The 26,887-nt window shown below is 42.8% G+C and overlaps 1 protein-coding gene across 3 annotated transcripts in view; it reads left to right on the top strand.

Moving 5' to 3' along the window:
- LOC135540154 (6-phosphofructo-2-kinase/fructose-2,6-bisphosphatase 4-like) overlaps positions 1–26,887 on the top strand; it is a 47,250-nt gene that overhangs the window by 7,739 nt on the left and 12,624 nt on the right. For 2 of the 3 annotated variants that reach the window (XM_064966582.1, XM_064966581.1), the window contains exons 1-9: positions 5,995–6,298; positions 7,909–8,025; positions 9,896–9,992; positions 11,686–11,752; positions 12,125–12,199; positions 15,941–15,997; positions 16,084–16,205; positions 23,991–24,198; positions 24,334–24,480. In XM_064966582.1, the coding sequence (XP_064822654.1) occupies positions 6,004–6,298; positions 7,909–8,025; positions 9,896–9,992; positions 11,686–11,752; positions 12,125–12,199; positions 15,941–15,997; positions 16,084–16,205; positions 23,991–24,198; positions 24,334–24,480 (1,185 nt within the window). In that variant the 5' untranslated portion in view covers positions 5,995–6,003. Of the gene's footprint in view, positions 1–5,994; positions 6,299–7,908; positions 8,026–9,895; positions 9,993–11,685; positions 11,753–12,124; positions 12,200–15,940; positions 15,998–16,083; positions 16,206–23,990; positions 24,199–24,333; positions 24,481–26,887 lie in introns of those variants that run through there. The other variant, XM_064966583.1, reaches the window with a different exon arrangement.

The following is a 26,887-nucleotide window of genomic DNA, read 5'->3' as shown; positions in this document are numbered from 1 at the left end:
CCCATACCAAACTTAAAGTGAGGAAGCAAACCAAAAGCTGGAGCAAAACAAAACCAGGGAAGATCAGATAAAGGATTGATTGTCTAGAAATTAAAATCAGCCACGCAAACTAAAGGTGTTAACTCTCCACATCTCTCAAAACAACTGGAGTGCTCAGCCAACCACTCTTAAATATAACCTGGGCCAGCACAGGTGAAACACCTTCCCACTAACGAGATGACAAACCAACACAGGTGTAACACATACTGACTAATGAGGTGACACCAATTGGTGCGCCCAATGCTCTACCGTGCTGACACCCAACCTCAAAATATATACATTGGAAAACCAAAGCCTGCAACACAGCATACTGCTGCTTGGTATTCTGCCACATGTAGGTACTTTGGCCATGTCGGAAAAAGATAAATCACTAATGGTCCACAAATCTTGGTATTTCATGAACAGGAGCCTGATAATCAACTCTTCACCATTAATGCCTACAACAATGGCACTGTAACGATTCAATGGCTTAGAAATTGTACTAATCCTCTATATATACAAGAGTTTACATCACTGAAAGAGCTAACAGACACCTTGAAAGAGAATGACACTAACTGCTACACTTTAATCAGAAGACTGATGAGAAATCAGTTAATTCCTAAAGTCCCACGCGGTCATATCTAACCAAGCCACCCTTGCAGACGTGGAGAGCGACAACATGTTCCAGGCTTTGGGAGTATCTCCCTACTGGATGTAGAGGTGAATGAGCTGTGTGGGGAGGTGACAGTTCTGAGGCAGGATAAGGAGGGGCTGAGAGAGAAGCTGGCAACGGTCTAGAGCATCATGAGGAGAGAGGTAGCTGACATCAGGGAGTAGTTACAAAGGGAGTTTTCAGCAGTCATATAATTGCTACAACACAGAGACACCACCATCCACACTCTAAGAGAACACCTGGAGCCTACCACAACCCTCACTATCACACCCTCACATCCCCTCATCGGCAGTACCACGTATTGAACCTCCGGAACTCACACAGACTCGGTACATGAGGTCAGTAATCAGGTCTGACCCGACCTCCCCAAGATCTTTACATCCCAGCCCCAGAGCACCAGCGCCAGTGGAGCCATGCTGGGACCCTCAGAAGAGAGGAACGAAAGGTCATCTGTGGTCCCCACCCCACTCCATCCCCCCAAAAATCATTCCAGACACCACAGCCCACAACAGCAGCAGAGCACCCTATTGCCTTCATTTTTAATGTGACTCCAATGGGACATTTCTCAGACAGAAACTGCTATTCCCTGGCATGTCAGTCAGAAAGCTATGGTGACCAACAACACCAAGTGTCTTGAAAAGTCTGTCAAGAAACAAATGACATGGGGCAAATATTATAATGACAGTCTACCCCAGCCAAACCCGGACGATGCTGGGCCAATTGTGCGCTGCCCTATGGGACTCCCCATCCCGGCCGGATGTGATACAGCCTGGATTCGATACCAGGGACTGTAGTAATGCCTCTTGCACTGAGATGCAGTGCCTTAGACCGCTGCACCACTCAGGAGCCAAATAATTTGATGGCAATGAGAGAACCTGTGGCAGCCAGAGATGCAAAGAGATTTCCTAACACCAAAATCACTATGTCTACCCTGTTGCCACATGGAGCTGTGCCCTTCCACATTATTCAAAGCAACAACAATTATTTGTCTAGAGGCTGTGCTCTCTTGGACAATGTTTTCCTGGCGATCCACTGTGACATTCACCCCAGATGATGTACGACCTAGTACACTTGAACAAGCAGGGTGTCAAGGCTTTTGCTAGGAACTGAAAGAAACTCCTCTGGGACAAAGCAAAAACCAAAATAAGAGGAACTTTGCCATACATCCTCCAAGATCACAACCACCAGCCCCCACTCAGAGAGTCCAGCACCACCCTACACCACCAGGCCACATCCAGAGAGGCCAGCTACACCCTACACCATCAGGCCACATCCAGAGAGGCCTGCTCTACCCTTCACCACCAGGCCACATCCAGAGAGGCCAGCTCTACCCTTCACCACCAGGCCACATCCAGAGAGGCCTGCTCTACCCTTCACCACCAGGCCACATCCAGAGAGGCCTGCACTACCCTTCACCACTAGGCCACATCCAGAGAGGCCTGTTCTACCCTTCACCACCAGGTCACATCCAGAGAGGCCTGCTCTACCCTTCACCGCCAGTCCACATCCAGAGAGGCCAGCTCTACCCTTCACCGCCAGGCCACATCCAGAGAGGCCAGCTCTACACTTCACCACCAGGCCACATCCAGAGAGGCCAGCTCTACCCTACACCACCAGGCCACATCCAGAGAGGCCAGCTCTACCCTTCACCACCAGGCCACATCCAGAGAGGCCAGCTCCTCCCTACACCACCAGGCTTCATCCAGAGAGGCCAGCTCCAGCCTGTACCATCGGGCCCCTTCCAAAAAAGACCAGCTCCACCCTACACCATAGGTTAACTTCCAGAGAGGCCAGCTCCACCAGACAACATTGGGCCCCTTCCAGATTGGACACAGATCTGGAGAAGGGTACCAAAAAATTTCTGCGGCATTGAAGGTCCCCAAGAACACAAAGGCCTCCTTCATTCTTAAATGGAAGAAGTTTGGAACCACCAAGACTCTTCCTAGAGTTGGCCACCCGGCCAAACTGAGCAATCAGGGGAGAAGGGCCTTGGTCAGGGACGTGACCAAGAACCGATGGTCACTCTGACAGAGCTCCAGAGTTCCTCTGTGGAGATGAGAGAACCTTCCAGAGGACAACCATCTCTGCAGCAGTCCACCAATCAGGCCTTTATGGTAGAGTGGCCAGACAGAAGCCACTCCTCAGTAAAAGGTACATGACAGCCCACTTATTGGCAATTAATGACTCTCAAACCATGAGAAACAAGATTTTCTTTTCTGATGCATCACGTCTGGAGGAAACCTGCCACCATCTCTACGGGAAAGCATAGTGGTGGCAGCACCATGCTGTGGGGATGTTTTTCAGCGGCAGGGACTGGCAGACTAGTCAAGATCGAGAGAAAGGTTCACCTCCAACAGGACAACGACCCTAAGCACACAGCCAAGACAACACAGGAGTGACAAGTCTCTGAATGTTCTTGAGTGGCCCAGCCAGACCCCGGACTTGAACCCGATCTAACATCTCTGGAGAGACCTGAAAATATTTACATTATTTATCCGTTATTTTAACAGGTAAGTTGACTGAGAACACATTCTCATTGACAGCAACGACCTGGGGAATAGTTACAGGGGATAAATGAGCCAATTGTAAACTGGGTATTATTAGGTGACTGTGATGGTTTGCGGGTCAGATTGGGAATTTAGCCAGGACACCAGGGTTAACACACCTACTCTTACAATAAGTGCCATGGGATCTTTAATGACCTCAGAGAATCAGGACACCCATTCAACGTTCCATCCGAAGGACGGCACCCTACACAGGACAGCGTCCCCAATCACTGCCCTGGGGAATTGGGATATTATTTTTTTAGACCAGAGGAAAGAGTGGCTCCTACTGGCCCTCCAACACCACTTCCAGCAGCATCTGGTCTCCCATCCAGGGAATGACCAGGACCAAGCCTGCTTAGCTTCAGAAGCAAGCAAGCAGTGGTATGCAGGGTGGTATGCTGGCTAAAATAGCTGTGCAGCAACACTCCCCATCCAACCTGACAGAGCTTGAGAGGATCTGCAGAGAAGAATGGGAGAAATTGCCCAAATACAGGCATGCCAAGCTTGAAGCGTCATACCCAAGCAGACTCGAGGCTGTAATTGCCACCAAAAATGCTTCAACAAAGTACTGAGTAAAGGGTCTGAATACTTTCCAGGTTTATTTTTTATACATTTGCAAAAATGTAAAAAAAACAACTATTTTTGCTTTGGCATTATCGGGTATTGTGTGTAGATTGATGAAGGAAAAAAACGATTTAATACTTTTTAGAATAAGGCTGTAACATAACAAAATGGAGATAGTCAAGGGTCTGAATACTTTCCGAATACACCGTATTCAAGCCATATTTTTGTAAAGCTCAGAGAGGATCTCATGACAAATAAAGTAGGCGTGCTGTGGTTGCAGGTTCTCTGGCCTCATCTGTAGCCTCTTCTTTTAGGTTGCTGCTATAGCCCACCAAGTGCAAACTCTCAGTGTCTGGAGAATATGTGTGTGATTTTCGATAAGGTTTCTGATGCTAAAAGAGAAATGTATTTTCTTGGTGACCTGAACATCGACTGGTTATCATCTAGTTGTCCTCTCAAGACGAATCTTCTTACTGTGACTAATGCCAACATGACCCAGGTTATCATTCAACCAACTAGAGTGTATACCAATAGTGTTGGATCTGTGACATCCACTTGTATTGATCATATCTTCACCAATGCTGCAGAGCTTTGCTCCCAAGCAATATCAATTCCCATTGGCTATAGTGACCATAACAAGGAAAGCCAAAGTACCAAAGGCAAGGCCTAAAGTTATTTACACTATACATATAAAAGTATCTGGACACCCCTTGAAATTAGTGGATTCAGCTATTTCAAATCAAATCAAATGTTATTTGTCAAGTGCCGAATACAGCAAGTGTAGACCTTACCATGAAATGCTTACTTACATTCCCTTAACCAACAGTGTAGTTCAAGAAGACTTAATAAAATATTTACCAAATAAACTAAAGTAAAAAATAATTTAAAAAGTAACACAATAAAATAACAATAACGAGGCTATATACAGGGGTTATGGGTACAGAGTCAGTGTGTGGGGGTACAGGTTAGTCGAGGTCATTTGTACATGTAGGTAGGGGTGAAGTGACTATGCAGAGAGTAGCAGCAGTGTACAAAACAAATGGAGAGGGGTGTCTGTGTAAATGGTGGCCATTTGATTATTTGTTCAGCAGTCTTATGGCTTGGGGGTAGAAGCTGTTAAGGAGCCTTTTGGTCCTACACTTGGTGCTCTGGTACCGCTTGCCGTGCGGTAGCAGAGAAAACAGTCTATGACTTGGGTGACTGGAGTCTCAGACAATATTTTGGGCTCTCCTCTGACACTGCCTATTATATAGGTCCTGGATGGCAGGACGCTTGGCCCCAGTGATGTACTGGGTCGTACGCACTACCGTCTATAGCGCCTTATGGTCTGGTGCTGAGCAGTTGCCATACCAGGCGGTGATGCAACCGGTCAGGATGCTCTTGATGGTGCATCTATAGATGTTTACATACAATGTTAGTAGGATGTCCTTACTGAATAGCTCAGAATAGCTCAGTGACTTTCAACGTCGGACCGTCATAGGATGCCACCTTTCCAACAAGTCAGTTCGTCAAATTTCTGCCCTGCTAGAACTGTAAGTGCTGTTATTGTGAAGTGGAAATGTCTTGGTGCAACAATGCCTCAGCTGCGAAGTGATAGGCCACACAAGCTCACAGAAGGTTACGAAGCCAAAAAGCTAATTTTGATTTAAAACATATAAAAAAATATTGTATCACAGAGCCTCTCCTCTTTCTAAATATCTAATTTAACTGTACTGTATATAATAATATGAATAGTGTGTAAATAGTATTTTTGTTGTCTCTTGGTGTCTGTCCCATATATAATTTATTCGAATTTCAATATATTATGTTGTTCCTGTCTATTACTGTTCTGTACTTTGTCAGGTATTTGCAAGTTTTATGATGACCCCCAGGGACCCCAGGAAGATTAGCTACTGCTTCTAATGGAGAAAGTCTACACATTTTGTATTCGGCGCATGTGACTAATAAAATGTGATTTGATCTTAAATACTCGGTATACGATGTCGTATTGTGTAGTTACTACGGTAAACAGAATACAACGTATTAGTGTCTCCGAATTGATACATTGTCCGTGTTTGTAGAGAGCTTGAAACTACAGATGTTTAGGGAATAATTAAGTCATTTAGTAGACCATTAATCCCAATCTAAATGTGGAAGTATGACATTTGAGGGAAATTGTAATAGCATTAACAGCAACAGCGTTACTTCATTGTTTCCGAGCAAATGTGCGCGTGTTTTCGCGAGATTATGGTAGGCACATCCTTCTGTGGTTTCACCACGATACCGCCAGACTTCAACAGAACACTGATGCGAGACCATTCACCTGAAACGCATGACAAAAGGCTCCGCGCCACAGTAGTCGAAGCAACCACCATGTCCTCAATGGAAGTTGGAATGGAAGAACGACCATCGAACTCTGCAACGCCGCGTGAACTCACTCAAAACCCGCTTAAGAAAATATGGATGCCGTTGCCGTGTAAAAATGGCCTTCCCGAGAAACACATATCTCAGAGAAAGGGTGCGTATATAACGTTACCGACGCGGCTAGACCGCAAGCCGATTGTTGCACACGCACGAATAATACATTTAATGTACGTTGTTTACGTGGTGAAAATGCATTTTATTCATAGTTAGCTAACGTTACATTTATCTATTACTAGTTAACATTACAAACGTGCAGCCGAGCGTCAAGCCAGGTTCTTATCCATTATTGTGTCTTAACGTAATTTTCGTTGATTACGTGGAGAAAATATAAATGTGTCAACGGCGTGATCGTCAGCCAGAGAAAGAACATTAGTTTTCTTGGCAATCGATTATTGATGATCTTTGCTGCCTGTTATCTGATGACTGTCTGTTCTGACTGCCCTTCTGACTGGTTCTTCATACTGTCATTGGACTGGCCCCTCTCCAGTCCAGAGCAACGTCCTTTACTTCTCAGTGTTAATCTCATTGTATATTTTGTCCTGATTTGTGAAAGAAGCAGATGCCAGTACAACAACCTAAGCTGTTGAGCATTAGTGGCAAACTAAGTCACTTTCAGGACACACTGCTCATTGAAGTATCTATTGTCTGTTCTCCCAGTTCTGACTGTTCACAACAGGCCAGTAGATGGTAATCCATGGCGGCATTGTCCTAATTTACTGCCCCATCCTTTGTCAATCCAAACTTGTTGGTAAACAGGAATTCTAGTCCTGACTCCTGGCACTGGACTCTGTGGATCTGCTTCTCTCAGCCTGTATTACCCTGTTCAATAGTATTTTTATTAGTATGATTTGTTCTGTGGGTTGACCAGACATCATAGGCCACTTTCCTGGTCAGAATAAGCTGCTATTGACAATAGTATTTTGCATGCTACATTTCCCTCATGAGAGATCTCTATGACAACTGAAGGTTTTACTGGCTTGGTCAGTCATAGAATATCACCATGGTTTGTAATACGTAACCTGATCAGTTGCTGGCTTGCTGCACAGGTTTTTATGTTTGAAACTCACAAACATATAGGCAACTTTGACATTTGTTCCTGGCATTGACTTGTTGTATTAACACCACTGGATTGTCTTTTTCACCAAAGGGATATGATATGAAGCCGAGACACTGGCTCCTCTCTCACCCTGTCCTCTACAGATCGGGTGAGAGAAAGTGTGTGTGTGTGGAAACTAGGTTACAAGTCTCCAGATGACTTGGTTTGTACTGTCATTTCACAATAGCGTGCCATGGTGGCACTTGTGACATTTGGTACCTCTACTCCTTATTGACAACATTCCCAGTACTTTCTGATATGGTTTTCTTTCTTCATGTTAGATAGCATTAGTACACAGTGATTGGTGGAATATGTTGTCCTTATCCGATTTCAACACAATGTTGCCATCTTTGCAAACTGCTCTCTTTCACTTGGTTCAATAGTTAGTGTGAGTTACAGAGGGCAGGTCAGTTGAGGGACAAAAGTTCACTTGGGAATTAACTCCAAAAGGTCATTTAGGACAATTTAATGAAAAAATGTTGTAATCAGAGCCCTTCACTGCTATAGCCTGCACTGTGTTCGGTTATGTTTATATTTCAATGCCGGTCTGTCCAAATATAGTAGAATAATTTAACCTGTCTCTCCCTCTACTCTTTTTCCATGTGCAGTATGTATGACCAACTGCCCCACCCTGATAGTGACGGTGGGCCTCCCAGCCAGAGGGAAGACCTACATCTCCAAGAAGCTCACCCGCTATCTCAACTGGATCGGCGTGCCCACCAGAGGTACCAACTCTCAGCCGTTTTACCTGAAATTACATTTCGGCAATCCACTCACACACACACTCAAACTCGTAAGAATTCCCCTCAACAGTCTGTAATAGAGGTCGACCATTTATGATTTTTCAATGCCGATACCGATTAATCAGACGATTTTTATTAAAAAAAGTATTTAAAAAGTATTTATTTATTTGTAATAATGACTATTACAACAATACTGAATGAACACTTTTATTTTAACTTAATATAATACATCAATAAAATCAATTTAGCCTCAAATAAATAATGAAACATGTTCAATTTGGTTTAAGTAATGCAAAAACAAAGTGTTGGAGAAAAAAGTAAAAGTGCAATATGTGCCATGTAAGAAAGCTAACATTTAAGTTCCTTGCTCAGAACATGAGAACATATGAAAGCTGGTGGTTCCCTTTAACATGAGTTTTCAATATTCCCAGGTAAGAAGTTTTAGGTTGTAGTTATCATAGGAATTATAGGACTATTTCTCGCTATACCATTTGTATTTCATATACCTTTGACTATTGGATGTTCTTATAGGCACTTTAGTATTGCCAGTGTAACAGTATAGCTTCCGTCCCTCTCCTCGCCCCTACCTGGGCTCGAACCAGGAACACATTGAAAACAGCTACCCTCGTTATCCATTGCTTCACAAATGCCGCGGCCCTTGCAGAGCAAGGGGAACAACTACTTCAAGGTCTCAGAGCGAGTGCCGTCACCGATTGAACAGCTATTAACGCGCACCCCGCTAACTAGCTAGCTATTTCACATCGGTTACACCAGCCTAATCTCGGGAGTTGATAGGCTTGAAGTCATAAACAGCTCAATGCTTGAAGCACAAAGAAGAGCTGCTGGCAAATGCACGAAAGTGCTTATTTAAATGAATGCTTACGAGCCTGCCGCTGCCTACCACCGCTCAGTCAGACTGCTCTATCAAATATCAAATCATAGACTTAATTATAACATAATAACACACGGAAATACAAGCCTTAGGTCATTAATATGGTCAAATCTGGAAACTATCATTTCGAAAACCAAATGTTTTTTCTTTCAGTGAAACCGTTCCATATTTGATCTAACGGGCGTCGTATTTTATCTAACGGGCGTCGTATTTTATCTAACGGGCGTCGTATTTTATCTAACGGGCGTCGTATTTTATCTAACGGGCGTCGTATTTTATCTAACGGCCGTCGTATTTTATCTAACGGCCGTCGTATTTTATCTAACGGGCGTCGTATTTTATCTAACGGGCGTCGTATTTTATCTAACGGGTGGCTTCCTTCAATGTTATGTCATAATTATGTACGATTCTGGCAAATTAATTATGGTCTTTGTTAGGAATAAATGGTCTTCACACAGTTCGCAACAAGCCAGGCAGCCCAAACTGCTGCATATACCCTGACTGCTTGCACGGAACGCAAGAGAAGTGACACAATTTCGCTAGTTAAAAGAAAGTCATGTTAGCAGGCAATATTAACTAAATATGCAGGTTTACACATATATACTTGTGTATTGATCTTAAAGAAAGGCATTGATGTTTATGGTTAGGTACATTGGTGAAACGACAGTGCTATTTTTGCGAATGCGCTTGTTAAATCATCACCAGCAGTTAACCCACCGTTCCTAGGCCGTCATTGAAAATAAGAATGTGTTCTTAACTGACTTGCCTAGTTAAATAAAGGTTAAAAAAAAATTGGGCCACAATCGGTGTCCAAAAATGCCGATTACCAATTGTTATGAAAACTTGAAATCGTCCCTAATTAGTCGTCCCTAATCAGCCATTCCGATTAATTGGTCGACCTCTAGTCTGTAATAGTATCTAGAAAAGTAAAACATGTAACTCTTTCTTTCCCCTATTTAGAGTTCAATGTTGGGCAGTACCGGCGTGAGTGTGTGAAGATCTACAAGTCCTTTGAGTTCTTCCGTCCAGACAACGAGGAGGGCCTGAAGATCAGACAGTAAGAAACATTTCCAGTGCTTTGCTCCTCTGCTGTGAACAAGTTAAAACACTGGGAAGATCCACTTGTCCTTGAATCCCCCCCCCCCCCCAATTTTTGATTTATTTATTTTTATTTAAAACCATATGGGGCTACGGGTTCCCAATTAGGAACCCCCCTTCAGCCCAAATGGTGGCGCAGGGAAAGCAAAAATATTCTTAAAAATATTTAACCTCCACACATTAACAAGTCCAATAGCTTAAATGAAAGATAAACACCTTGTTCATCTACCCAGCATGTCAGAATTCTAAAATGTTTTACAGCGAAAACATAGCACATATTTATGTTAAACCACCACTAGGGAAACATACAATATGTAGCCACATGGCTATGCAAAATAGCACAATCACAAACGCAGGATTAAAAGAAAAATAATTCACTAACCTTTTGAAAATCTTCATCAGATGACAGTAATAGCACATGTTACACAGTACATTTATGTTTTTTTCAATAATATGCAATTTATATCCATAAATCTCCATTTACATTGAGCCATGTTCAAAAAATGCAGCAGAAATGACCGGAGAAATTATAAATATCTCCAGCAGCTAACGCCAGATAACAGCAATAAACATCATAAACTTTGACTAAATATACATGTTCTACATATATTTAGAAAGATACACTTCTTCTTAATGCAAACGCTGTGTTACTTTTATTTTTAACGTTACAGAATTCGTTCACTATTCAATAATCTGAGACGGCGCTCAGCCATTAGCATTATTTCTCTACTATGTTGGATTCGACAAAAATACAATTTTATAACATAAATATTCCCTTACCTTTGATGGTCTTCGACAAGAATGCCGTGGAAGGAGTTATACTTACCTAATAACGTTTGGTTGCTGTTGGTGTGTCTTTGTATTAGCAAAAGCTAACATCTTCAGGTGAATTACCCCAAAAAGGACTTCTGATCACGAAAATTGCGCATCAAAACTTCAAACTTACATATTATATGTCGACTAAACTGGTCAAACTAAGTGCAGAATCAAGCTTTAGGATGTTAACTTACAAAACAATTGGCGATTAAATCAAACATAACGAACTCTCGTCAGCCAGACTGGAGAAAAAAGTCCCTTTTCACAGAGCGCGCTCCTGAAAACTCGTGACACCTCAGTATTTTGCCCACCAAGCAGTCAAAGCTCGTGCTACTTTCTCCGTTCCATGTCTCATTGAAAGACGAGAGCGCGCTGAAGAAATAGAAACTGTTCCCAGATCCGTAGCTGGTTGGGAAGGGTGGGGGCGATGACGTCAAAGTTGGAGCAACTTTCTTAGGAGAGAGAGAGAGTTTGGGAGAATGGCTGCCCTGTGAGTTCTGCTTTACATACAGACATAATTTGAACGGTTTTAGAAGCTTTAGAGTGTTTTCTATTCAATAATAATTATTATATGCATATATTAGCAATTTTTGACCGTTTTTTTTTTAGTTTACTTTGGGCACACAATTCATCCAAAGGGGGCAGTATTTCGCATAGCCCCATCCCAGGTTTAAATTGCCTTAAAATATCACGGTATTATATGATATTACTTCCTGTTTTTAACCAGTGTCTGTGATTAAGCAAACTACATTTATTTGTCTCTGCTAACCCACCAGTGGCTCTTTTTAGTCTTGTCACTGCTGCCTCTGACTCAGTTTTCCCACTGTCCCTTGTAGGCAGTGTGCGTCAGCAGCACTGAATGATGTCAGACAGTACCTCGCTGACAAAGGAGGACAAGTTGCGGTGTGTACAATCACTATAAAAACAAATATAATATTGTGGCTCGATTATGTGCGCATTAACGGTCAATTCCGACACTTTTCAACATTGTTTTCAATTTACAAGCACAATACTAGTGTCTACATATGTGGAAATTGTGTGTTTCTGTGATAGAAATGTGCTGTAGAAATAAATGTGTGTAGGCCCTGGTATTGTGATGTAGCTAATGAAAAAGAGGTTGAAAGTGGTGGAATTGCCCTTTAACATTGGGATGGAATTATCCCGCCATGAAATGCTGTGATATCTCAATGTGTATTTGTATATGGATTACAGTGCAGTGCTTCTGGCAGTCTGTGTGAATACTGTGTGCTGGTGTGTGTTTCGTTCTTTCTCCAGGTGTTTGATGCCACTAACACCACTAGAGAGAGGAGAGGGACCATCACTGCGTTTGCTGAGCAGAATGGCTTCAAGGTAATGTTGGCTTCTTCGGTGGTGATTGAGTTGAGTTTATTTTTATTTTTACAGGGACAGTGCACATTAATCAACGTTTCAGTAAAAGTGCCGGTTTTAGCCAGCTGGCTAATTTTCAACCGCAGTCCCTGGGCAGGTTATTAAAATCAATTACAATATAGACAATAGCAACATAGAACAAGCAAGACGTAGCATACAGACAGAGCAACATTGAGCAAAAAGCAGCAAGACAAAATTCATAAAAGCAACAAAGTGTTTCCACACCTCACAAGCTACAGACAACAGACAACATGGAAAGCGGCAACACACAGCTAGGGACCATGTTCACAAATCTGATTGACCTTTAGCCATGTCTTCAAGCATTTTGTGAAAGTGTGATATGTGGTGCAGTTATGTGTGTCTGATGGCAGTGTATTCCAGACATGGGAAGCTCTCACAGAGAATGCAGATTTACTAAAGGTGCTTTTCCTTAGGGGAACTATACAGTCACCTCTCATGGCAGACCTTGTGGATCTGCTGCCATATGTCTGGGTTTTCTGTTTAACAAAAATATTAGAGGGAGCCAGTGGAGGGGGAGCCAGGCCATTAAGGATCTTGAATACAAGACATGCGTCGGTGTATTGCACAAGATTTTCCCAACTCAAGAGCTCATGCTTTCTAAGGATGTGACAATGATGATGGCTATTGGGCTTCCTATCAAGCACTTTGAGAGCCTGTTTGTAGACAGACTGAATAGGTTTTAATGTTGTACAGCAAGCTTGGCCCAACTAGTCAAGCAGTATGTTAAGTGGGAGAGTATCATAGAGTTGAAGTACAGTTTTGCTACCTCTGTAGTCAAACAATTTCGTATAAATCGGAAATTAGCTAGGTTGAATTTAGTTATTTGAATTACCTTTTTCACATGCTTTTTAAAAGAGAGGTTGGAATCAAGTATGATGCCAAGGTACTTAAAATTGGATACCACCTGGAGCTTCTCCGCTGACACATAGACATCTGGCTCAGTAGCGTCTGTTGCCCTCTTTGTGAAGAACATGCAAACAGTTTTTTTCACATTGAGATGCAAACACGAGTCACTGAGCCACTTTGTGACCTGGACTATTACAGTAGTGAGTTCTTGTGCAGCTTGTTGTTTGCTCTTTGCATGCACATATATCACTGTATCATCTGCATACATTTGAACTTCAGACCCAGTACAGACAGAAGGCAGATCATTAATGTACAGGCTGAACAGGAGGGGCCCCAGTATTGACCCTTGGGGCACGCCCACATCATAGCTACGATAGGGCGACAGCTCATTGCTCACTCTGACACACTGAGTTCTGCCTTCAAGGTATGATTTCATCCATCTCAAGGCATCAGGGGAAAAGTTGAACTTTGACAATTTTGTGATGAGAATCTCATGGTTGATGATGCTTATATATAGACAGGTGAGTTGACAACGTCACAACAAAAATGAGTGCACAACTAAGGTAAAATGCTGGGTGTTGTCACTTTTTATATAGTATTTTTTTTATTTAAACTTTGTTTAACTAGGCAAGTCAGTTAAAAACAAATTCTTATTTTCAGTGATAGCTAGCGTTAGGGCTGCACGATTTGGACAAATTATCTAAAATATTTTTTTGTGGGGCCAGATATTGGAATATCAATTATGAATTGCAATTTTCAACACTTGGGTGAAAGCTTGGTAATTCCGTCAGACATGGTGAAACCAACAGTCAGGGTATAGAACATCACTTATAAAATGAGATCATATGAATGTAGAGTGGATAACTATGTTCCAACATTGTTATAGGCTATATATAATAATAGGATTATTACCCCTACATATTAACAAACACACATTTTGAACATTCGCAACAAAGCATCCTTCACTCATGCTGCCAAACATACCCTCGTAAAACTGACCATCCTACCGATCCTTGACTTCAGCAATGTCATTTACAAAATAGCCTCCAACACTCTACTCAGCAAACTGGATGCAGTCTATCACAGTGTCATCCGTTTTGTAATCAAAGCTCCATATACTACCCACCATTGTGACCTGTACACTCGTTGGCTGGCCCTCGCTTCATACTCGTTGACAAACCCACTGGCTCCAGGTCATCTACAAGTCTTAGCCATAGCAGCACCCACCCGTAGCATGCGTTCCAGCAGGTATATCTCACTGGTCACCCCCAAAGCCAATTTTTCCACTACGGCCTATTTATTGCCTTACCTCCCTCATCTTACCTCATTTGCACACACTGTATATAGACTTTTTATATTGTATTATTGACTGTTTGTTTATTCCACGTGTAACTCTGTGTTGTTGTATGTGTCGAACTGCTTTGCTTTATCTTGGACAGGTCGCAGTTGTAAATGAGAACTTGAGAACAACTAGCCTATCTGGTTAAATAAAGGGGAAATAAATAAATAACATTTAAAAAACATGATCATAAATATTGCAGCACTTATTCATTAATTCATTAACATGAGTTCCTATTTTACCATTAGGCCTATTAGTTCTTAAATAAACTAAGTTCATTGTTTATTCAGTCAGCCATGGGCTGCAGATGGAATAGGAGTCTTATGTCAGTGCCTTAAATCATGTACCACGCAGTCTATCGATTACAAGGTGCATCCTGTGTCCAAAACATTGGAGTCTGGTCCAGTCATTCAACACATCATTCAGTGTTTAAACTTCTCCCTTAAGTTTGTTATACAGTGTTGGGACGGCGACTTGGGAGAAATAAATGTGCGAGATGAATCTTGTATCTCCAGTCCAGCTTGTTTATCATCTTCTTGAAGCAGTCTTTGCTGACTGTGTAAATAGGAACCATGTCTTTGGCTATGTGATAGGTGATTGCCTCTGTGATTTCTGTGTCAGCGGGATGTTTTTTAAATTCAAATTATGGAATAGATTTGTTGTTGCCTCTTGTTGTCACCACAACTCTGAGGTTCCTTTTGCAAAACACTTGCATCTGGTTGACATCAGATTGCCTGTAGCCGAAATACTGCCATCACTGAAGATGCGCCCTTCTTTGGCACCAAATCGGCTTCTTGTTGGCACTAGCAGCACTTACGTTTCCGACTCACACTCTCTCTTCACCAGCATGTAACTGCTCGCTCTATGCGGATTGGCCAGCATGAGCATGCCATGCAGAGGGTGAGAGAGCCCACTTGTGATTGGTCAACATCCTCTGTGCTTGTACAGAGGGAATAAACGCAGTCTAGCGCATCTCATTGGAGGTACCGTAGTGTCATTTTTTGTTGTATTAATGGCATGTCAAAGAAAGGAGAACATGGTAGCCAGTCTCTTGCTATATGGATATTGCACATGTCAATATCTCAATTTTGATCTGAATTCGATTTATCTGCCCTAGCTAGCGGCAATAACTAGAAGCTGCTGTGTGATGAATTGTAGATGGTTTATTTCAGCTGCTTGTATTTTGTTCTTGATACCATCTCTTGTTTTGACACATCATATCTGCAGTAACATGGCGAGGGTAGCTAGCTCCCCAGCAACTGTAACAATGTATCTGAAAGCAAACTGCTTATTTGGCAAATGTATTTTTCAATAAACATTTACAGACTAAATATAGCTTACATGTTGTCAATAATCCTTTGATTGTAAGCCAACCCTGTCTGTTTTTAGCCTTGTGGTCACGCATGCATTGGTTTTGTTGGTTAACACCCTACCCATCTATGTGACTTATATGTTTTGTCTATCCTGGGGGTTTACTGTATTCTCTTTTCTCCTAGGTGTTTTTTGTAGAGTCTGTTTGTGAAGACCCTGAAGTCATTGCAGAAAACATTGTGGTGAGTGATCATCCACAGTTCCTGTTGCTAACTCATTATAGAGAGCACCAATAAGTCTTATTTCCACTGTTTCTTTCTCTGCTCAGCAAGTGAAGCTGGGCAGCCCTGACTACACCAACTGCAACACAGAGGAGGCTATGGAAGACTTCAAGAAGAGGATCAAGTGTTATGAGAACTCCTATGAGACCCTGGATGAAGTTCTGGACAGGTGAGCATCTTATCTCAATGAGGAACAAAGAGTTGTCTCCTACTATTTCATCAAAGCGTTATGTGGACTGTTTTCTATTCAAAAGTTGTTGCTTTTACAGTTGTAACTTGTTAATTCAAAATCACACAATGACTAGGTTCCAGTTTAACAATGTTTACTTCACAGAACATAGTCGCCACTACACTCAGGCCAGGTCCATCTCCGGTGAGACTACTGCGCAGGCGTACTAATAATCAAATCAAATCACATTTTATTTGTCACATACGCTGAATACCACCAGTGTTGTATTTAAATGCTTACTTACAAGCCCTTAACCAACAATGCAGTTTTAAGAAAAATAAGTGTTAAGTAAAAAATAGATAACCTAGAAAATATTAAGAAATAAATGTTACAAATAATTAAAGAGCAGCAGTAAAATATAAATAGCGAGGCTATATACAGGTGGTAACTGGTACAGAGTCAATGTGCGGGGGGCACTGGTTAGTCGAGGTAATATGTACATGTAGGTAGAGTTTAAGTGACTATGCATAAATAATAAACAGAATAGCAGTAGTGTAAAGGAGGGGGGGTGACAATAATCAAGTTTGCAGACGACACTACAGTGGTAGGCTTGATTACCAACAACGACAAGACGGCCTACAGGGAGGAGGTGAGGGCCCTCGGAGTGTGATGTCAGGAAAATAACCTCACACTCAGTCAACAAAACAAAGGAGATGATCGTGGACTTCAGGAAACAGCAGAGGGAGCACCCCCCTTACCACATCGCCGGGACAGGAGTGGAGGGGGTAGTAAGTTTTAAGTTCCTCCGCGTACACATCACGGACAAACTGAATTTGAGTGAAGAAGACGAAGCAGCGCCTCTTCAACCTCAGTAGACAGAAGAAATTGGGCATGTCACCAAAAGCACTCACAAACTTTTACAGATGCACAATCGAGAGCATCCTGTCGGGCTGTATCACTGCCTGGTACGGCAACTGCTCCGCCCACAACCTTAAGGCTCTCCAGAGGGTAGTGAGGTCTGCACAACGCATCACTGGGGGCAAACTACTTACCCTCCATGACACCTACACCACCTGATGTCACAGGAAGGCCATAAAGATCATCAAGGACAACAACCACCCGAGCCACTGCCTGTTCATCCCGCTATCATCCAGAAGGCGAGGTCAGTACAGGTGCATCAAAGCAGGGACAGAGAGACTGGAAAAACAGCTTCTATCTCAAGGCCATCAGACTGTTAAACAGCCACCACTAACATTGAGTGGCTGCTGCCAACATACTGACTCAACTCCAGCCACTTGGAAATATTGATGTAAAAAATGTATCACTAGCCACTTGAAACAATGCCACTTAATATAATGTTTACGTACCCTACATTACTCATCTCATATGTATATACTGTACTCGATACCATCTACTGTATTTTGCCTTTGCCGTTCTGTACCATCACTCATTCATATATCTTCATGTATCCTCTTTATCCCTTTACACTTGTGTGTATAAGGTAGTTGTTTTGAAATTGTTAGGTTAGATTACTCGTTGTTTATTACTGCATTGTCGGAACTAGAAGCACAAGCATTTCGCTACACTCGCATTAACATCTGCTAACCAGGTGTATGTATGCAAATAGTCTGGGTAGCCATTTGATTAGCTGTTCATGAGTCTTATGGCTTGTGGGTAGAAGCTGTTTGGACCTAGACTTGGCGCTCTGGTACCTCTTGCCGTGCGGTAGCAGAGAGAACAGTCTTTGACTAGGGCGGCTTGAGTCTTTGACCATTTTTAGGGCCTTCCTCTGACACCGCCTGGTATAGAGGTCCTGGATGGCAGGAAGCTTTGCCCCGGTGATGTACTGGGCCATACGCACTACCCTCTGTAGTGCCTTGCGGTCGGAGGCCGAGCAGTTGCCATACCAGGCAGTGATGCAACCTGTCAGGATGCTCTCGATGGTGCAGCTGTAGAACCTTTTGAGGACCTGAGGACCCATGCCAAATCTTTTTAGTCTCTTGAGGGGGTATAGGCTTTGTCGTGCCTTCTTCATGACTGTCTTGGTGTGTTTGGACCATGATAGTTTGTTGGTGATGTGAATACCAAGGAACTTGAATACCAAGGAACTTCAACCCACTCCCCTACAGCCCTGTCGATGAGATTGGGTGTGTGCTCGGTCCTCCTTTTCCTGTAGTGCACAATCATCTCCTTTGTCTTGATCACGTTGATGGAGAGGTCTACCACTGTTGTCATCAAAAAACTTAATGATGGTGTTGGAGTCGTGCCTGGCCGTGCAGTCATGAGTGAACAGGGAGTACAGGAGGGGACTGAGCACACACCCCTGAGGGTGCCCCTGTGTTGAGTATCAGCGTGGCAGATGTGGTGTTACCTACCCTTACCAGCTGGGAGCGACCTGTCAGGAAGTCTAGGATCCAGTTGCAGAGGGAGGTGTTTAGTCCCAGGGTCCTTAGCTTAGTGATGAGCTTTGAGGGCACTAAGGTGTTGAAAGCTGAGCTATAGTCAATGAATAGAGATTGCATCATCTGTGGATCTGTTGGGGGCGGTATGAAAATTGGAGTGGGTCTAGGGTTTCAGGGATAATGGTGTTGATGCGGGCCATGACCAGCCTTTCAAAGCACTTCATGGCTACAGACGTGAGTGCTACAAGTCGGTAGTCATTTAGGCAGGTTACCTTGGTATTCTTGGGCACAAGGTCTATGTTGGTCTGCTTGAAGCATGTTGGTATTACATACTCTGTCAGGGACAGGTTGAAAATGTCAGTGAAGACACTTGCCAGTTGGTCAGCGCATGCTCGGAGTACACGTCCTGGTAATACGCCTGGCCCTGCGGCCTTGTGTATGTTGACCTGTTTAAAGTCGGGATGCATGATATATCGGTAAGCATGTCAGAATCGGACAATATTAGCTAAAAATGCCAACATTGGCTTCGGCAAAACCGATGTCAAAGCTGACGTGCGTACCTAAATAACGTAGGTAGATCCCATAATGATGCCACGAAAAATATGGCACTGCACGTGCAACACCTAGCCTACAATGTCTGCTGTGTGGATCGAGCAGTCATTTGAAAGATTAAGAAAATTTCAGCCAGACAACTCAAATGCGAAATCCATTAACGCCAAGATAATGGAATGCCCTTGATAATAAACCGTTCTCTGTCGTGGATGATGTTGGCTTTCACCGATTGGTCGAGCACAGTGGGTCGATGAGGATTTCCTACTGAGGAAAGCCGCATTGCATGCTTAAGAATGTGCTGGTTCTCTTACCGCTGCTGCCATTTCAATGGCGTTTGAGAACATGTTTGAAACACGAACACACACATCAGATATCGTCCAAAAAATGTCATATCGGTGCAGTTTAGTTTAAAGTTTAAAGGCCTCACTCACATCGGCTATGGAGAGCGTGATCACACAGTTGTCTGGAACAGTTGATGCTCTCGTGCATGTTTCAGTGTTACTTGCTTCGTAGCAAGCATAGAAGTGATTTAGCTCGTCTGGTAGGCTCATGTCACTGAGTAGCTCGCGGCTGTGCTTCCCTTTTGTAGTCTGTAATAGTTTTCAAGCCCTGCCACATCCAACGAGCGTCTGAGCTGGTGTAGTACGATTCGATCTCAGTCCTGTTTTGCCTGTTTGATGGTTTGTCGCTTTGCTTGAAAGCGGCAGCTCTATAGCCTTTAGCTCAGTGTGGATGTTGTCTGTAATCCATGGTTTATGGTTGGGGTATGTACGGACAGTCACTGTGGGGATGATGTCATTGATACACTTTTTGATGAAGCCAGTGACTGATGTGGTGTACTCCTCAATGCCATCGGAGAATCCCGGAACATATTCCAGTCTGTGCTAGCAAAACAGTCCTGTAGCTTAGCATCTGCTTCATCTGACCACTTTTCTATTGAACGAGTCGCTGGTGCTTCCTGCTTTAGTTTTTGCTTGTAAGCAGGAATCAGGACAATAGAATTATGGTCAGATTTGCCAAATGGAGGGTGAGGGAGAGCTTTATATGCATCTCTGTGTGTGGAGTAAAGGTGGTCTAGAATTTTCTTTTCTTAGGTTGCACATTTAACATGCTGATAGAAATGAGGTCAAACGGATTTAGGTTTTCCTGCATTTAAAGTCCACGGCCACTAGGAGCGCTGCTTCTGGATGAGCGTTTTCCTGTTTGGTTATGGCCGTATACAACTCGTTGAGTGCGGTCTTAGTGCCAGCGTCGGTTTGTGGTGGTAAATAGACAGTTTATCTATATTCTTCGTAGCTATCTTAGTAAATAGTGTGGTCTACAGTTTCATGAGATACTCTACCTCTAGGTGAGCAAAACCTTGAGACCTTAGATATCGTGCACCAGCTGTTTACAAATATACGTAGGCTGCTACCCCTTGTCTTACCAGAGGCTACTGTTCTATCCTGCCGATACAGTGCATAACCCGCCAGATGTTCATGTCGTCGTTCAGCCACCTCTCTGTGAAACATAAGATATTACAGTTTTTAATGTCCAGTTGTTAGGATATACAGTTGAAGTTTACATACACTTAGGTTGGAGTCATTAAAACTTGTTTTTCAACCACTCCACATTTCTTGCTAACAAACTATAGTTTTGGCAAGTCGGTTAGGACATCTACTTAATGCAAGACACAAGTAATTTTTCCAATAATTGTTAATATATTATTTCTCTTATAATTCACTGTATCACAATTCCAGTGAGTCAGAAGTTTACATACACTAAGTTGAATGTGCCTTTAACCTCTTGAAACTCTGGGGGCGCTATTTCATTTTTGGATGAAAAACGTTCCCGTTTTAAACAAGATATTTTGTCACAAAAAGATGCTCGACTATGCATATAATTGACAGCTTTGGAAAGAAAACACTCTGACGTTTCCAGAACTGCAAAGATATTCTCTGTGCGTGCCCTAGAACGTGAGCTACAGGCAAAACCAAGATGAAACGGCATCCAGGAAATCAGCAGGATTTTTGAGGCTCCGTTTTCCATTGTCTCCTTATATGGCTGTGAATGCGAGAGGAATGAGCCTGCCCTTTCTGTCGTTTCCCCAAGGTGTCTGCAGCATTGTGACGTATTTGTAGGCATATCATTGGAAGATTGACCATAAGAGACCACATTTACCAGCTGTCCGCCCGGTGTCCTGCGCCGAAATTGTTGCGCAAACCTCAGCTGCAAGTATTTTTCCATGGAATTCAAAGAAGAAAGCAGGCTTCCACGAACGATATATCAATGAAGAGATATGTGACAAAACACCTTGAGGATTGATTCCAAACAACGTTTGCCATGTTTCGGTCGATATTATGGAGTTAATTCGGAAAAAGTTTGACGTTGTTGGTGACTGAATTTTCGGTTCGTTTCGGTAGCCAAATGTGATGTACAAAACGGAGCGATTTCTCCTACACAAAGATTCTTTCAGGAAAAAATGAACATTTGCTATGTAACTGAGAGTCTCCTCATTGAAAACATCCAAAGCTCTTCAAAGGTAAATTATTTTATTTATTTGGTTATCTGGTTTTTGTGAAAATGTTGCGTGCTAAATGCTACTCAAAATGCTAAGCTAGCTTTGCCTACTCTTACACAAATTAGTGAATTGCTATGGTTCAAAAGCATATTTTGAAAATCTGAGATGACAGTGTTGTTAAGAAAAGGCTAAGCTTGAGAGCAGGCGCATTATTTTCATTTTATTTGCGATTTTCAGAAATCGTTAACGTTGCGTTATGCTAATGAGCCTGAGGCTTTATTCACGATCCCAGATCCGGGATGGGGAGTATCAAGTGGTTTTAAACAGCTTGGAAAATTCCAGAAAATGATGTCATGACTTTAGAAATTTCTGATAGGCTAATTGATAACATTTTGGAGGTGTACCTGTGGATGCATTTCAAGGCCTACCTTCAAACTCCGTGTCTCTTTGCTTGACTTAATGGGAAAATCAAAGAAATCAGCCAAGACCTCAGAAAAATAATTATAGACCTCCACAAATCTGGTTCATCCTTGGGAGCAATTTCCAAATGCCTGAAGGTACCATGTTCATCTGTACAAACAATAGTACGTACGTATAAACACCATGGGACCACACAGCCGTTATCCTGCTCAGGAAGGAGATGCGTTCTGTCTCCTAGAGATGAATGTACTTCGGTGCGAAAACTGCAAATCAATCCCAGAACAACAGCAAAGGACCTTGTGAAGATGCTGGAGGAAACAGGCACAAAAGTATCTATATCCACAGTAAAACGAGTCCTATATCGACATAACCTGAAAGGCCGCTCAGCAAGGAAGAAGCCACTGCTCCAAAACTGCCATAAAAAAGCCAGACTACGGTTTGCAACTGCACATGGGGACAAAGATCATACTTTCTGGAGAAATTTCCTCTGGTCTGATGAAAGAAAATTAGAACTGTTTGGCCATAATGACTATCGTTATGTTTGGAGGAAGAAGGGGGAGGCTTGCAAGCCGAAGAACACCATCCCAACCGTGAAGCACGGGGTGGCAGCCTCATGTTGTTGGGGTGCTTTGCAGCAGGCGGGACTGGTGCACTTCACAAAATAAATGGCATCATGAGGAAAGAAATTTATGTGGATATATTGAAGCAACATCTCAAGACATCAGTCAGGAAGTCAAAGCTTGGTCGCAAATGGGTCTTCCAAATGGACAATGACCCCAAGCATACTTCCAAAGATGTGGCAAAATGGCTTAAGGACAACAAAGTCAAGGTATTGGAGTGGCCATCACAAAGCCCTTACCTCGATCCTATAGAAAATGTGTGGGCAGAACTGAAAAAGCGTGTGCGAGCAAGAAGGCCTACAAACCTGACTCAGTTCCACCAGCTCTGTCAGGAGGAATGGGCCAAAATTCACCCAATTTATTGTGGGAAGCTTGTGGAAGGCTACCCGAAGCGTTTGATCCAAGTTAAACAATTTAAAGGCATGCTACCAAATACTAATTGAGTGTATGTAAACTTCTGACCCACTGGGAATGTGATGAAATAAATCATTCTCTACTATTATTCTGACATTTCACACTCTTAAAATAAAGTGGTGATCCTAACTGCCCTAGACAGGGAATTTTTATTAGGATTAAATGTCAGGAATTATGAAAAACTGAGTTTAAATGTATTTGACTAAGCCATGCATCCTCAGAAACACTACCACGCCAAGCCGCACTGCTTCTTGACAGACACACTGCTCGTTTAACCCAGAAGCCAGCGACACCAGTGTCGGATGAAACACCGTACAGCTTGCGACTGAAGTCAGCATGCATGTGCCCGGCCTGCCACAAGGAGCCGCTAGAGGGCAATGCGACAAGGACAAACCCTCCCCTAACCCGGACGACGCTGGGCCAATTATGTGCTGCCTCGTGGGTCTTCCGGTCGCGGCCAGCTGCGACAGAGCCTGGGAACGAACCCGGGTCTGTAGTGAGGTAGTAGCCTTAGACCGCTGCGCTGCTCGGTAGCCCTGGAATTCAAATTTCTGCTTGAATATCCGAAAGTTATTTACGGCTGTCAGTAATAATACAAGAAACATTCTTAGCAAATAATGTAAGAAATAACACCAAAGAATACTGCAAAGTTGGCTAGGAGCTAGAAATAGGTCAGTGCCATCTTGCCTGTCAAATACATGAAAAACATTAATCAAATAATTTCCAATTACAACAGTCAATTACGTTGCTTGTCCTTTTTAATCTGTGAATTTTTTCAAAGCTGGTTTCAATGCATGTTGTTTCTAAGAGGTGTTCTCTCTTGTAAAGTACGGGATTCCTAAAACTCTCTGGCCTGTCCCTCACCCCTCTCACCCAGGGATCTGTCCTACATCAAGATTATGGACGTGGGCCGGAGGTACCTGGTGAACCAGGTCCAGGACCACATCCAGAGCCGGATCGTCTACTACCTCATGAACATCCACATCACACCACGCTCCATCTACTTGTGTCGCCATGGAGAGAGTGACCTCAATGTCAAGGGCTGTATTGGAGGAGACTCTGGACTCTCCCCCAGGGGCAAGGAGGTATGGCTAACTCTATCCCGAGACTTGATCTCTTCCTTACATATTCTACTTTTTAATTTCTTTAATATTGAATAGGTTTACATATTTTTTTTAATTCTCTCTTTTCTCTTTTGTGTGGATTTTTTCCATGTGCAGTTTGCCAATTATCTGGGCCAGTTCATCCAGTCTCAGGAAATCAGTGATCTGAAGGTGTGGACCAGCCAGATGAAGAGGACCATCCAGACAGCTGAGGCAGTGTCTGTGCCGTACGAGCAGTGGAAGGCGCTCAACGAGATAGACGCCGTAAGAACTCAACTTTTCAATATTGCACAGTGCCACCTGTGTGGTGTGTGAGATATCAAATTAAAGGTTTTTGGTTGCATACACAGTTGGGCAGATGTTATAGCAGGTGCAGAAAAATGCTTATGTTACTAGCTCCTAAAAGTAATCCAAATGCAATCTATTAGAGCTGGGAATTGCCATGGACCTCACAATCCGATATTACGATACTCAGGTGCCGATACGATATATATTGCAGTTCTCATGATTCTACAGTGCCTTCATGAAGTAAACTCAGCAAAAAAAAGAAACTTACCCTTTTCAGGACCCTGTCTTTCAAGGTTAATTCGTAAAAATCCAAATAACTTCACAGATCTTCATTGTAAAGGGCTTAAACACAGTTTCCCATGCTTGTTCAGTGAACCATAAACAATTAATGAACATGCACCTGTGGAACGGTTATTAAGACATTAACAGCTTGCAGACGGTAGGCAACTAAGGTCACAGTTATGAAAACTTAGGACACTAAAGAGACCTTTCTACTGACTGAAAAACACCAAAAGAAAGATGCCTGCGTGAACGTGCCTTAGGCATGCTGCAAGGAGGCATGAGGAATGCAGATGTGGCCAGGGCAATAAATTGCAATGTCCGTACTGTGAGACGCCTAAGACAGCGCTATAGCTACAATCTATACTAGGGGCCTCTAACAGGTTGCGAGCTACCAGTAGCTCGCCAAACAATTCTGAAAGTTCATGCAACTTTCAAGTGTTTTTCAAATCAAATCAAATTTTATTTGTCACATACACATGGCCTTGAGATAGAAGCTGTTTTTCAGTCTCTCTGTCCCAGCTTTGATGCACCTGTACTGACCTCGCCTTCTGGATGATAGAGGGGTGAACAGGCAGTGGCTCGGGTGGTTGTTGTCCTTGATGATCTTTATGGCCTTCCTGTGACATCGGGTTTTGTAGATGTCCTGGAGGGCAGGTAGTTTGCCCCCGGTGATGCGTTGTGCAGACCTCACTACCCTCTGGAGAGCCTTACGGTTGTGGGCGGAGCAGTTGCCGTACCAGGCGGTGATACAGCCCGCCAGGATGCTCTCGGTTGTGCATCTGTAGAAGTTTGTGAGTGCTTTTGGTGACAAGCCAAATTTCTTCAGCCTCCTGAGGTTGAAGAGGCGCTGCTGCGCCTTCTTCACGATGCTGTCTGTGTGGGTGGACCAATTCAGTTTGTCTGTGATGTGTACGCCGAGGAACTTAAAACTTACTACCCTCTCCACTACTGTTCCATCGATGTGGATAGGGGGGTGTTCCCTCTGCTGTTTCCACAATCATCAGTCCACAATCATCTCCTTTAGTTTTGTTGACGTTGAGTATGAGGTTATTTTCCTGACACCACACTCCGAGGGCCCTCACCTCCTCCCTGTAGTGTTAAGTGTTCTACCGCAAACTGTCATAAACTAATCTCACATCACACACCGCAACTCCCAGCTAATATCTAATCATCGCAACATTGACATTATCCCACCCCTGGTTAGACACTATTTGCTTAAACACACCATATCAGCCAATTAATTTCCTGCAATATTGCCTGGTACACGCGTTTGTTTGTCTACGCACTATGTAGCCAGCCAGTTGATGCAATAAATCTTGTGCGTTGACAGATACTTTCCCCAAAACCTTCTCAATTTAAATGTTAACTGCCAAGTATGCTTACCTGGCGGATGTATATCATTAGTATTTATTAGTTATTTGTTAATTTTGCCATGAAATGAGCAGCAGCAGTACAGAACCATCGCTAGACCGGCACATTAGACAGCACATGTGTAATTGAAGGGGAATTGGGCTAACAAATTGATTTTTTTCCTTTGTTTTCTTCCAGGCCTAAAAAATGGTCTTCTGATATGATTTAAGCATTGACATGGGCTCAGAACATCAAATTCTGTTGTTTCTCTATGAACAATTGTATTTTTGAGAGTGAAATAAAAAAAATATATAAAAAAACCTCATTTGGGAAAATATTTTCAAAAAATAATTTGGGGAAGAAATCAGATTTTATAGGGCCCTCCTTAGTTGTTTATTAACCATTATTTTACCAGGTATATTGACACAAAATATATAGTACACAAAGGACCCGGAGGAAGAGTTGCAGGGGAGAGAAGAGAATATGCCTATTTGAAACCTCAAATTAAATTAGTAGCTTTTGAAGTTTCATTTTTTTCTCATACTAGAAAAGGTTGGAAACCCTTAATCTGTACATATATATACACTGGATTAATTTACACAAGATCTACTAAGAATGATGTGTAAATCACATGCTTTGTAAACAGTAGGTGTAGACTAACAGTGAAATGCTTACTTATGGACCCTTCACAACAATTTTTTGAAATAATGGAAAAAATAATAACCTGGGGATGAAATACACAATGAGTAAG

The sequence above is a fragment of the Oncorhynchus masou genome, chromosome 5 (assembly GCF_036934945.1).
Source record: "Oncorhynchus masou masou isolate Uvic2021 chromosome 5, UVic_Omas_1.1, whole genome shotgun sequence".
Lineage (NCBI taxonomy): Eukaryota > Metazoa > Chordata > Actinopteri > Salmoniformes > Salmonidae > Oncorhynchus > Oncorhynchus masou.
The sequence above is the reverse complement of the archived record's forward strand: the minus strand, read 5'-3'. Positions and strand labels throughout refer to the sequence as shown.